The sequence below is a fragment of the Bombus vosnesenskii genome, unplaced genomic scaffold (genome assembly GCF_011952255.1).
Source record: "Bombus vosnesenskii isolate JDL3184/JDL3185 unplaced genomic scaffold, Bvos_JDL3184-5_v1.1 scf7180000014105, whole genome shotgun sequence".
In the NCBI taxonomy this organism is placed as follows: domain Eukaryota; kingdom Metazoa; phylum Arthropoda; class Insecta; order Hymenoptera; family Apidae; genus Bombus; species Bombus vosnesenskii.
Window position 1 is genome coordinate 3,870,392 of NW_022883371.1, and position 14,915 is coordinate 3,885,306.

At 35.2% G+C, this 14,915-nt stretch overlaps 1 protein-coding gene across 2 annotated transcripts in view; it reads right to left on the reverse strand.

Moving 5' to 3' along the window:
* Positions 1-14,915, reverse strand: part of LOC117239732 (ras-related protein Rab-37-like) — a 175,754-nt gene that overhangs the window by 123,700 nt on the left and 37,139 nt on the right. For both annotated transcript variants that reach the window (XM_033505545.1, XM_033505544.1), the window contains exons 2-3: positions 12,362-12,476; positions 3,478-3,735 (exon numbers count right to left, since the gene is read on the reverse strand). In XM_033505545.1, coding sequence (XP_033361436.1) covers positions 3,478-3,735; positions 12,362-12,424 — 321 coding nt within the window. In that variant the 5' untranslated portion in view covers positions 12,425-12,476. The remainder of the gene's footprint in view (positions 1-3,477; positions 3,736-12,361; positions 12,477-14,915) is intronic.

Here is a 14,915-nt window from a genome sequence, read left to right on the forward strand (position 1 = left end):
CAGGCAAATCGGAATATCGCTTCCGGTCGATCGTAAAATCCCTATCTGCTTTTATTTTCTATTCCTTTCGAATCGGCCAGGAAAGCATCCACACGATTCTAGGCATTAGAAATGAGATTTATATGATAGCGCTGTGGTAAAACGGTTGTTAGAATTGATTCTTTTGGCTTTCTTTTTACTTAGAAATGTTACGGAGCAAATTGTATCCTAGTCCTTTTGAACTGTCCACGAAAGGATCGAGTCAGGATTGCAAACATTAGAAATGAGATTTATATAGTGGCGTTGTGGGAAGATGACTGTTAGAACTGATTTTTCCTTCCTTTATTTGTCTTTTCTCTTTATTAGAAATGCAAGAGGGCAAATTGTATCCTAATCCTTTTAAACTGTCCGAGAAAGGATCGAGTCAGGATTCCAAGCATTAGAAATAAGATTTATATAGTGGCGTTGTGGGAGGATGGCTGTTAGAACTGATTTTTCTTTCCTTTTTTTTGTCTCTTTCCTTTATTAGAAATGCAAGAGGGCAAATTGTATCGTATTCTCGTTGGAGTGTTCACGAAAGGATCGAGACAATTGCAAACGTTAGAATTGAGATTCATGTAGAAATGCTCTGAGAGAATGGTTGTTAGAACTGGTTTTTTCTGTCTTATTTTCATCAGAAATAGGAGAGAGGAAATTGTATCCTAGTCCTTTTGGAACGTGCAGGAAACGATCGTGGTGATTTCAAACGTTAGAAATGAGATTTATATAGTGGAGGTCTATGGATGATTGCTAGCGGATGATTGTTAGGCTGCCTTTTTCCTTTTTGTTATTAGCAATGGCAGAGAGGAAATTGTATCGTGTTCTGTTTGGAATGTCCACGAAAGGATCGAGGCAACTGCGAGCATTAGGTTCGAGATTTATGTAGCAGTGTTTTGAGAGAATGCTTGTTAGAACTGATTTTTCTGTTTTCTTTTTTTTTTTTTTAATGGGAGAGGGAAAATTGTATCCTATTCCTTTTTCAAACGAATGATCGAAACGATTGCAAGCATTAGGAATTGGATTTATATAGTTGTGCTGTATAGATGGTTACTAGTTTGCTTTTTCTCTCTTTTATTTATAATATAAGAGAGAAGAAATTGTATCTTATTTCTTTGGGAATATCCAGAAGAAGATCGAAACAGTTCCAGGCATTAGAAATGAGAATTATATAGTAATACGTACTTTATGTGAATGGTTATTAGAAGTGAAGATCTTTGTCTTTTTATTCTTTTTTTTTTCATTTGAGATGCAAGAGAGAATTGTAGAATGATAGGCCAATTGTAATGGAACTACCATCCTAAAGTTTTATAATGTTTTCTTACCTTCAATAAAGCTGCAATATTCGATGTAGATTATGAACTTTAAAGTACATATAACCTTCAGCATACTTGTATATTAACAAGCTTTATCTATGCCACAATGTCAACCATCGTTTTATAAATACAAATTTCTGACGCGGTCGCTATTCAATTACAATCTACTCAACTATAATAAATAAAATAGCACCTACTTCCAAATAAATAAGACCCACTAAACTCAAATTCCTCGATCGAAGCTTATAATCGTTATGTAAAAGCTATATAATATAAAGATAAGTATCTTTTTACGATTCTCATCCCCTGAAATCCCTTTAAATCTCAAAAAAAAAAAAAAAAAATGGTATAAAGCACACAAAGTCGTCTAAACAATAAAACGATGTAACCGGAAGAAAAAATGAAATTGGTGTGAAAAGCCAAGCATAAAGGCAGAAGGCAAGACAAGCAAAACACGTACACGCAGATAGATAGGATATTCATAAAAGGGATAGAAGAATGGTTAAAGAAAACGTTGAGAAGAAAGAGGCGGTGAACGGGGTCGTGGTTCGACGAAGAAGAACGAGACGAATCGAGGATGGAAGAGGGATAGGCACGGGTCTCCCTGTCGAGAGCAGAGCCGAAAAGAAAAGGAAGAAGCCGAAGGAAGGACGTAGTGGATCGTGTTGGGGGCCGTACCAGCGATCCTCGGGCATTCCCGATCATTATTCCACAGGCTTGCCACGGGGAGGAGGCCAGCTTGACCTTGGTACGAAGGCATGACTGACCTTGTTGCTGCTACATCCGAGAAACGCTGTGTCCCATCCATCATGCAAATGAGCCGGTAATGAATATCAAACGACGTTCTTGCGGTGAATATTTTTTTCCTCGGCTGGATACATGCCGGGAATACTCGGAATATCCACGCGAGAGCTAACGTGTACTTAACGTTGGATGTTGCATCGGCGAGTAATGGCGAGACGTCGGGCAAATAGATTTTGAAGGAAACAGAGTGTGCAGGATGTGAGCTGGCTACGGACGTACATGACACAGGTTTTAGGGAAGAAGATTTAAAGTAAAAGTCAGCAATGGTAAGGATATCGGAGGATCAGGGTGTTAGACGTGTTTTAGGAGAGTTGTATGTTAGTGAGAGTATGTTCGTGGATATTGAATGCAGAAAAGGCGAAATAGGACCTAAGGATTTATGAGATAATGCGGTTATTTTGAGGATGGATTCTCGTGAAGTCGTGAAGCTGATCCTTTATTCTCACCGGTGTTGTAATATCATGAAAACGAAGGTGCTGTATATGTATAGTGGTACAGGAAACTATTTGAATACTAATTATAGAAAAGTCTTATAGATGTAGAGGCGGACAGATATTTGTGTGCCACTTTAACAGTAATCTAATTGTAGTAATTGCAACATTTGGTACCATGTTATAATATTGTTATTTATAATCTAATTGTTCTTATTAATTATAACTCTCTTTTTCTAAAATTGTGCTGTTTTTGGTACTGTTTATCCTTTGCACTTTCTTTTCCCCTTCATGGTATATTATGTGTGTTACATACAATTTTTTGAAATTTATTTTATTGGCAAATTTTGTATCTGTGACGAAGGAGAAAATTATGGTTGAAACTTCATTTGTCAAATAAAACATACATTCAGGCAATTATTCGTAGGTTGAAATTTCCCCGGATTATATCAGGATTTTAGAAACCTTATCGAGTTCCAATTACGTCGTAATATAATTCAATTTCTAGGAAACTTTATCGTAATACGTAGTATTACTGAAACTTTGAAACCTTTAAAAGAGACCACCTCAAAACAACTTGGAATCTCCATCACGAAATCCTTTCAAATGTCTCATCTTTCGATCCATTTTAATCATAAGGTCTCCAAATTTCCAACGCATTCAAACGAATTCTATAAATCCATTTTCATCGAATCCATTCGCCACATAATATCGAAGAAGGTTCGCGTTTCTATACAACTCGATCCGGATTTAAACTCCATTTTCCTCGTGCATATCCTCTCAGAAAGTAAACATATAGGATGTCAAGAAATATACCAGAAAAATATATCGATAATTTTTAGAAATTACTTTAAAAATCATGAATTATTCTATAATCTCGGCTAGTTATTGAAAAAGTATACAGAACTCACCTTGTGCGCCATTCCGGAATCTTCTTCTTTGGTCCTTTTCAGGCTACTCCTCATACTATCGTAGTCTCTGGACGAGTAGCCATAGTTATCGTCTAATACTTCCGCTGGGGGCTTGTAGTCTCGATATCCGGTCGGCGAAGGGGTCATGGTCAAAGGTTGGCCCATAGACCTCGGTGTTAAACCGCTGGAAGCCGCCATGGAGACATCGTCTTCCACCTCGAACACGTCGTCGCTCAGGCTGTCGTCGCCCATCATGATCTGTGGGTGAAACATCGACCGGAAACGTGAACACGCGATGAATTATGGCACCATTGATATAGTTCTTCTTTTTGGAGCGGTTCTTCGGTTTGATTGATAATAAAAATATTGTGGCGATGATACAGCGATATCTGATTTTTAATAACAGATTATTAATAATTCATCGTAGTAGTAATTTTATTGTATGGTAAAAATTGTGTGGTAGAAAAGGAAATTGTTATGTAAATTATAGTACTCTCCGAAAGTTAGATTCGAGCTCTGTTCGAGTAAATGTGATTTTTATAGAATATTGCAAATTTGTATGAAAACTACGCTGCATTAACAATAAGCTGATTATAGTAATTGTAACATTTGTTACCATGTTGAAGATGACAATCTATATAATATATCTATATGATTATGACTCTCTTTTTCTATAATTGCGTTGTTTTTCGTACTTTGCACTTTCTTTTGTCCTTCATGGCACACTATGTGTGTGACATAAAATTTTGCGAAATAAATAAAGAGATTGTTGATATGATGTAGAGATATTTGCTTTTTAATAATGTTGTTTTATCGCAGTATTAATTTTATTCGATGGCAGTAAAAGCAATTCATTGTACAAATATTATAGCGCTCTATGAAAATTCTATTTATCAGTTTTGTTATTTAAATGTGAAAATCTAATGTTTTTCTGCGCTATTGCAAATTAGTAAGTCAATCGTTTCTCATAATTTTTTAACGGCATTGCATATTTATAGTAGGCTTTGAAAGTGAATAAGAATTAGATATAATGAAATGAATATTCATTTCTTCACAGAGTAGATAAAATTGCATTAAAATGCAAAAATAATCGAGTGTGGTACTTGTTGTTAGTACACCGATGATATCCACAAACGAATGTGTTAATTACAAAACGAAGTTGATAATTACCGCGTGTATTATAACGTTGCGAAAGTTAATTTTTTAACAAATCTATTTCATCGAATCTTGCGTTTCAAAATGAACAAAAATCCTCTACTTTTGGACACAAGAGTAGCTTAAATCTACGTTACTCACGCAATGTCCATTAATCTTGAAATTATTCAAACAATTACTCTAAACTGAATTACAATCGACCAAAAACTTTAATTCATCGAACCAGTAGATACTTTATCGATTCAATATTTTTAAACGAAGAGGAAATCCTCGATGAAATTTATACAATTGTCCGAACAATAATACTAATGATTCGAAAGATGGTAGTTCTTCGACATACGGTTGAGATTCAGACAATACGAATATTGAAGCAAAAAAAAAAATCAAACAGAAAGACCTCAGTGATTGACTGTAACGCTGAAACTGAAAATAACACTCAGGTTGCTGAAGAATGATCATCATTTGAAATTGCACATTTGAAATTTCCCACGTGAGAAACATTTCGCGAAAACTAAAAGACGCTGGCGAACAGGCGTTAGTTTCCGCGTTATCTGTCCGGTTAACGATGTTTTAACTCAAATCTCACGGCCAACCAGCTATCAGACTGGCAATATCGACCACCTACACAGATCTCACCCCAGCCCTCGCCATAGGTATAGTAAATTCACGAGCAATTCACGAGGACGTCGCTTCTCGATGGAAAGACGGACTCCCCGCACCGGTGATCCCGGTCGCTTAATATTTTATTATAATCCGAAGGACGCGGCCAGTGCCGGGGCGGCGTATATGGCGAAGAAACGCTCGTGGTACAGAGAGGGCCGCGATAATTCTCAGCAAAACGAGGCACGGCTGTCGCATTATCAAAGCTACCGAGAAAACCAGTTCGTAGAAGCACGCACGCAACCACGTTGCTGCGTCTGGCCGTTGAAATAACTGTCCTTCGATCGGTCGACATCTCCATCGGTACGCGACGCGGCCTTGCGATCTCTTCAGATGCCAATTAGCGAAACGCCAAGCGATAGTGGTACTCGCTACGATCGCTAATGATGACTGCTGATGAAACCGAAGCTGCGAGAATGAGGTGAAGAAACAAAGTCGACATGTGAATGGAATTCTGCACGATCAATGGATTAACAGATGGACGTGGATTTTTATGCGTTTACGGGAAATTAGAAAGGTCAAATTTACGCAGGACGCGCATAGTATGCCAAAGATAATAAAAAATTAATCCAGGAGCTTCCTGAAATATCTAGTAGGTACATCAATTCTATTTTTTTAATTAATGAAACACATCTTCAGTCCAGTCCAGTGATTAATGAGACTACGAATCTTTATGCAAGTTCATATTTTTGAGAATGCGGTTTAAAAGGTAGCACCTTGGTGGAAAATTGTTTTACTTGCCAAGTACTATAGAAAACACTATGCTGAGAGACATTTCAAAGTACTTTTTTATATTATCTGCATTTTGTGCAATTTTGCACTTCCAACGTTCCTCTAAATGCAGAAAATTATTTATAAATGAACGAGTTTTGGTAAATTGTTGTTTGGAGATTTTGAACGTTTTATTTTGTACGTCAATTTGTATAAGATTTTTTAAGCGACAAATTTTTGAATCTTATTTTATCGTTAGTATTTATTAACTGTTATAAACGTTAAATATTAATCTTTCTGTATAGACATTATACAGGCCCTTTTACAGCTGAAACTTTAAAATTCCTCTTTTCCTAGGAAAATGGACATTGAGTCAGTGAATTTCATTATTCATTAGAGAGAATAATTAGGAAGGTACTGCTGAGAAAAGCACAGCTGGGACCATCACTTTATCATATTTTATAACGAATAAAAAATGTTGCATTAATAGCAAGACAAAAATTTACCCAATAATCAATTATCACGACGGAGGAATAAAACTTTCGTTTAATAAACTATCTCGTAGAAATTTATATAATAATTATTTATAAGATACTCCGCATATTCTATAAAGTGTTTTAAACGTTTTGACTTGAACCGTAGGTATAACATTTTAATTTTCAATGAAACGAAACGAGTAATATGGAAGCTCAAATGGATTAAAACAACTTTAAGGACAAAGCAGACTTTTGAAGATGAAAAATTTGATACCTAAGGATCGAGGAATCGCTTCAAATGTATAAAACTATCATTGTAACGACGAATAGAAAACGATTTAGAAGGAAGAAAAAATTACGCGGATTTCGTAAATAAACGTTAAAGAAATAAGTAGAGGGTGAAAAATGGCGAATGAAGCATTTATATTGAAACATGTTCAAGCTTAGTTTGCTCGTTCGCCGAAGAAACTCGGAAAGAAAGTGAACAACGTCTCTGAAAGATTCATACGCGACTTTCAAGCTCGTTCAGCGCGAAAGAGAGATTACATCGGATTTCTTCGACGCCTCTCCCTGGTAACCAGAACACTTCCATAAATCATACATGACTCTCGTCCTCTGCTATAGAAACGTATCGATTCTACGTTCAGAACATCGTGGTGAACAATAAAACAACACGTGTTTAGTTCCATTTTATAATCATTTGCAACTGTGAATTCGAGATAACATAATTTAATTGTATAATAATATGCAATTAAGAATATTATTATTGGATAAATATTACTGACAAGCTATATAATAATAATAAAATTATTACTAATTTTATTATTTTCAATAACTGTTAGTATATGCTATCATTAAGTAGATAGTAATACTAAGCTATAGATATATAATAGTACGTTCAATGCTCAAAATTGGTCAATTCTATTACAAATTACTATTATTCTCAATAATTATTAAAGCAAAAGAATAATAAAATAAAATTTTACATTAGAATTTTTTATTATTATTACATTCATCAACTTATATATTTCTATTTCTTACATTTTAGTTTCTATGCAACGCTACTATCTTTTACCTTTATAGTTTATTTTATAATCATTAGAACGCTACTATTAACTTCAACCACTCGTTTATACGTGCTACAATTTTATTCGGTTCTTATGCAGCATTATTTCTATATATTATCAAGTATATATTTAACTCGTAGTAATAGTAATATTTAGGAGTTATCATTATTTCTACTCGATACTACAATTTACGCTGTTTTATATTCTGTATGAATACTATATTATCGCTGCTCTTAGTTGCCACTATTACGCGTTCCAACCGAAACTACTGGTTTTACACTAATATCAAACTTCGCACTTGCGTGTTTAAACATTCCAATGCAAAAACGTTCGCATAGTTGCTATCAGTAAACCAGTTTGCTTAGTTATTGGTTATACGAACGTTCGTTAGTCGTCGATAAATCTCAATCGAATAGATATGATCGCACAGAGACGATTTCCCGAGAACTTGCTTACTTTGCGACAAGTTTTTCATTCGTCGTCCGTCGATCTGCTTGCGGAAAATTTAATTTCCGTGGCGTGGTCGAGAAACGAAACCCTGTCGGATACGTGTCTCCACGAATCGTCATTTCTCGACGATACATCTTGTTGTTTCCACAACCGTATTTCGAGATTTTACTTATTAAAACGTCACAGTGAGTGGAACGAGATGGAATGAGAATGAAATAAATCGGTACGGTGTTGGTTAACGCGGTAATTGGTCGAACGAACGTGCAATAAATAATATTGTTTCGATTAAATGGACTCGTTTATTAACCCATGGCTTACGATATCGGAATTATGATTTTAATTCCAGCTTCAACGTTAGCTTCGACGAGTTATCGCTAAATATAAATTACAAGATAGCAGAAACTATCGCGAGAACTCTAACAAATAAAAAATTCCATGTTTTTTACAGCGAATATTTATATCACAACTCTATGATAATCTAATTTTAAGAAAAGGAAACTGTATAACATTGAAAAATTATTTTACTTGCTGTGCGTTAAAATTACTATACCTATCTACTACTATTAATACTAGAAGGATGAAAACCATGAAAATATCCAATTCCTAATTTCTCACAGAAATTCTACTGTATATAACAGTGCGAAAAGTTCTTAAAATGCGAGAACCAAAGGTTGTCTTCCTTCTTCTTGTCACTTTGATTCTCTTGACACCTGACTTTTATCCTTCAGTTACTCTATATAGTTCAAAAAAATGTCCAATTAGCCTGGCTGTGACAAATAAAGCAGCATTTGAAACGTGCAAGTTCGTAGCAGAAAGAAATCTTTTAGAAGATTATCGAACAGCATAAAAGCAAGTTTAGAGACAAGATTAAAATTGATTTTAATCAATTCATCGTCCCAAGGAGAGCGGTAGTGATCAATCACGCTGGAGGCTGCAATAATTTAATCCAATCGTGGCGCTTCCGTTCCTAAACGCTTGGCGCGTCACGATCCTACTCGGTTCTCCCTCGAGAATGCTAATTTCTCGCTTTATGCAGCCTACCTAATCGGTAGCTGGCTTCTATCAGGAGCAACATGATAAATTCATGGGGCACGAACGTTGTGAGCCGTGGTTAGGGGTGGGACTACCCCTAAGTCCCGACACGGCTCGACACAGGGCGGTCTGCTGGCCGAAAAGAAATGGAGGGCGAAGCATTACGAACTCGCGTGTTGGTGCATGTATTTCTATGCCAAACCACGTGCTTCTGTTAATGAATTTTTACTAAGTTTGCGGCAAGTAAATAACCGATAGCTGTTCGCATTTTTAAATCGTTATGGCTCGTTTATTCTGTCATACTTCGCTTTTTCTTTCCTTTCTTTTTCTACGTGGCAAAAATTATAAAATTCTTGTTCATAATTCAGCGTATACTTGCTCGGTTCGAGCTAAACGATCGTTAGAATGTAGATAACGACTTCCTGCTTTGATTCTATTGCTTATCTGTAAGATACTTAGTCGAATTAAAATATACATTTTACACTATGAAATATCATCTACGAATATATGCTGTGTATTATGAAATAAAGTTAGCATTCGCGTCGAATGTTGAAATTACATAATGTCAAAAGTATTGCACGTGCTAATAATCATTTTGCGCAAAATAGACTAGCGTTCAGTGACCTATAGACAGTTACGTCGATATAACAAAATATATGAGATAAAAGTAGTATCTACATGTATAAAAATGTATGAGATGAAAGTATTAGGTCGTCTGAAAAGTTTCTTTCGTTTTATAAAGAAATAACGGATGCATATTTTCAAAATAAAGATCACAACGTTCGACAGATTAGGTTTCATGTTTGTATAAAGATGCGTCGTTGTAAAAGACGTGTCTATAAAAGAAAGACATTTTTTGGACAATTTAATAGTAGCTACATGTACAAAGATATATGAGATGAAAGTAATGTCTATATATACAGAAGTATATACTACATGTTAGTATTCGGTGATTTTGGTCGATTTATAGTAACAACATGCAAATTTTACCAAATTGTACAAATGAATGGTAAATTAATAACTGAAAGCAACACTTGCTGCCGTTTTATGCAATCAACAAGATATAGATATGTATTGCCTACTTATCAAAAATCACAGAAATAATTTGTTTTAGTGTTTATTATATATAATGGTATATAAATTTACCACTTAAATATCGCTAGTTGTATTAACATCAGGAATCTTTCTAGCTATATAGAATATTCTTCTTAATCTGAACTAAACTGACAAAGTAGTTCTGTAAGGTAGAACAATTACGAACATCAGTTTTATTGTCGCTTACTGACTTCCGAAAATGAATTTAATCGAATTATGATACAGATACTATGTGTTGTACTGGAAGCAAATTATCGCAGTTTGATTTGACAGTAGTTTTCTAATTGAAATATATCTTATCAAAAATAAACAAGTAGCTGAATACTCTTGAATGGTGGTATACAAGATAAAAGTAACATTTATACATACACAAATGTGTAACGTATGCAAAGTATAGTATGCTTCACAATATTTAGCAACTGAAAGTGATTTTGTATTCAGGTTCCAGCTTCTCCCTTACGTCGATACAAATATGAATTTGCGTAAACATTCGCAGTCCATTAACACATTGTACTCTGAAAGATATTTTATTCCAGTGCTGACAAATTTTTGCCGATACCTGCACTGCAGCCATAAATATTACAACGCCTACTCGTTATATCTATTGAACAACTCTAACAAATCTTACTGTATTTGGCATTTTACGCTATAAGACGCGAATAGTATAAATGAAACTACTGATTTACAATAAAATACTTAGAAGATAAAAACAGTGAAAAGCATACAACTTGTATTAAATAGCAGTTGACGTCCTAATACTTGTGTGCGCCGATATATGTCAAAATGTCTCTCGACCTCAACGTCGAAGATTAAAAACGTCGACTCCGTTGATAACACGTTAATAGCCTCATTATTGCAAAAAATACACATTTGAAATCCCATCCTACTATTTTCAAATCCTCGCTTCATCGTTAATCCCAACGAAAAATAATCTCGAAAACATTTTCCATCGCGATGTCTGCGAGGATGTTGCAATCCTCTTAAGAATCCAAAAAGAAGGAAAAAGGGGACGCAGTTCGTGTCATCGAAAAGCAAAAAGGGGAAAAGGAGCATGTTCCTTCCGTTCGGATGAAACCCTCGTTATCGCGCGGGCTATCCACGATCGAATCGATCGTCTGTTCGATCCAGAGAGGATCGATGGAGGCCTACGTACACGACTGTCGAGCGGAATACTTGCAGCACCGGTTTTCGCGTTGCTCAACGACGGCCCGGTTCCGCGGTGACGATAAACTCGCCCGCGGTAATTGGCTTACGAAATCATCCCGCGGGAAACGGGCTCGCGACACTTTGAAAAATCCTCCAGGGATTTGGTCGTCTCGTGATGGCAAGACATTACGCAGATTGTGTATTACCAAGGTGAATGATGGCTGAGGTGTACTTATAAGGAGCTGTCGAACAGAAACTTTGATCCTTTTGAAGTTTGTTTTTTATAGGAGACGCGTGTCTGGGGATCAAGATGATCCAGGTGGAGTGGTATCTTTATTTTTCTGGCTTTCGTAATTTTTTAAGACAGTTATTTGAAAAGTAACGATCCAAATTTTCGATAATATTAGATCGCCTGAAAAGTTTCTTTCGTTTTATAAGGAAATAATGAATGCGCATCATTTTCTATTTTATATTATTTTATCGAATTACGTATGATCCATTTTGTTCCATCAAAATAAAGATCACAACGTTCGACAGCACGTTTGTATAAAGATGCATCGTTGTAAAAGACGGGTCTATAAAAGAAAGACACTTTTCGGACAACCTAATATTAATCATACGTATATCGATTATTTTATGTATGGCGGCCTTGTACACATGAGAACCGCACCGCCACGCGCCAGTCGTAATTCGTGTAACTATGTGATTAGCCATGCAACTATAGTCTCTGATTAAACTTATACCCAGCAACGTCTTTCCTATTGTCCATAATTATCAGGATCCATCATGAGTTTCTAGAATTGATCGAGTAGGTAAATATTTCTTTGTCTTTTTGTATATGTACATTAAGTACCGCGTAAAATTGTACTATCTTTATAAATTTACAAAAAATTTGTTTATTAAATCTCGTTAGTTTGAAATTAATGTTACAGGCAGCAGTCAGAATTTTCTTTACTTCTATAGATTTTTTGTGAAATAATGTTGCAAGGCAAAGAAATTCTAAGTTCACATCCTTTCAAATTCTTAGGTTCCGTGAAACAGATATTAATTCCAAGCTTTTAGTTGATAGGAAAAAATGTACGGTATACTCACGTTAAGAGACGCGGAGGCGGGGACGGTGACCATGGGAGGGACGTCACCACTGCTACCCCTCATTTTGCCCCTTTACACGGCCCACCAGATTGTTCAACGACGTCACATCAGATCTCTGTTAAGAGAGAAAGCACCGTTAGTCAGTGAATGGGAGCAGATTTGTAAGCTCGTAATTCGATTCGAGGGAATTCACAAGGGGCTGAATACTTGATAAACGAATACGCAACATCCCTTGTCGATTATGACATTCGCACAGAGTTTCGCCATTTATGAGGGCAAATTATAGCAATATGGCTTCAGTGTGGAGCGAGGTGACGAAGGGTTGTTTTGCTTACTGAACTAAGCTTTTTTAGGGCGAGGGTTCACTGTTTCAGTCCGTAAAGCATAAAGGGATGAATTTTTCCTTTTATAAGTTTACTTAGACTTTAACTCTTTTAACCAGGTACAGAGGTTAAGGAATATTTTTAACATTAATACAATGTTGAAAATTTCGTATTTTTTTACGTTTCGTATTTTATGTATTACATTTCGAACAATGCGAAAGAAGACAATAGGTTTATTACTTGTTCAAAAATACGCGGAGGTTAAGGAATATCTTCAACATTAATTCGACATTTTACATTTTGAACGGTTCGAGAAAAAAAATAGGCTTAATATATTTCTTTTCTATTTTTGACATCAATTCCACGTTGAACATTTTCTTCTCTACCTTTCGTATTTTACATTTTACGTTTCAAACAGCACAAGAAGAAAATAGGTCTATTATTTTTTCAAAAATACTCTATTATCCGAATAGGTACTTTGTTATTTGAACGTTCTGTTATCCAAACAAAGTGTCCGTTAAGACGGCTACGGCCGGGTCGACTAAATCTGTCGACTAAAATTGATCAAGTAGACTAATCGATGGTCGACGAAACTAGCCGACCAAATGTTTGCGTTCATACAAAACGGTTCACTAAAATTTCTCATCAATCGACCGTTCAGCCGACCAGTTTGTTTGTAGCCGCCAATTGTACTCCAATGCTTTTTCTTTTTCCTATTTTCATATGTATTATCGTATTATAATCGTATCTTTTTATATTTACCAAAAGAAAAAGCTACGATAGAAGATACAAGATTGTGCTAAAAATTTTTGAAAAAATCACGAATCTTGCGACTGGTTACAATAATATAGTCATCGAGAAAAGTGATAAATACCTACAAATGCTAAAGAAATTAATTTTTGTTTATCCATTAATATTATGGCGAATATTATTATGATACTGACATTAGAATCATCAAACTCGTCACATATTATTACATATCATTATTTAGAAAATCACAATTTTATAGATTTATTTATTTTAATTAATATCATTTGAAATATAAATATAAATATATACATTGATTTATATATAGAACATTTGAGCACATATTGCAGGCAGATTCTAGTGTTAAATATATCAGTTTTATTTATAATTTAGGATCTCGAACGAAATAGTAATTTATAACAATCATAATGATATAATGCTCATTGAAATTTATCAGATTTTTGTAAATGTCTTAGTCTTCGCAACATTGTAATATTTCTTTGTACACGTAATGTTAAAAAGTACTGTTTGTTTGTTAATGGTATGTGTCTTACAGTGAGCGTAGAATTGATACGAAACGATAAAGACGACAGAAACACTTGTAGAAATTAACGAGATCGTTCGGTAATACATTTACGTGGCAATTTGTAGTCGTCTGGAAGTCACGATTGCGTAAACAGATCGGATTTAGCCCCGAGGGAGCCGAACAATCTTCAACGTGCGCGCCGTCACTTTTGCATAAATGAAACCACGTTAAGCGGATTGAAAAGCGCGGCATCGCGACGCGAGTTTCCCAAACGAAAGTTCGTTAGTTCGAGGAAAATACCAGGACGCGAATCTAGACGAGCAAACATAGTTAAAAATTGCGCGTCGGCTCGCAGAAACATGCTTCGTCAGCGAAAACATGCGATATTTTTACTACCAAGAGCGCGCTGAAACTGGCGAAGGTTTAAACGAATTTCTCTGTATTGTAAAAGTGGCAAGAGTATTGAAAAAGTGGCAAAGAACTTCCTTAATTAATTCTTTTCTTAGCAAATTATGTAATTGTAATGTTGCTCGCAAAAGGCGTGAAAAATTTCCAAAAGCTTAGAAATACGCTTGTCTAGCCAGATCAAAGTTTTCTTAATCTTTTTTAGCGAAGACCTATCCTATTCTTAAGTTTCAACGACAATAAATAAAGTTCCCTTAATTGATTTTTTCATTGCCTAATCATTCGACCGTGTTGCTCGCAAAGATCATAAGATTTTCAATTAAAATTAAAAGCAATTAGTAGAAATAAAATTATAACTAAGAGACTTAATGTGTAATTAAAAATTAAAATTGGACTGCAAAATATTCAAAGCAACGTTTGCGAAAAGTTGAAACTTCGCACGCAATGCTAGCATAATGGCACACTAATAATTCATAGAATGAAATTATGTATCTATATCCTTAAGCAGAATGAAGATATATTTCCTGATATTAATTTTCATTAATAAATTAAC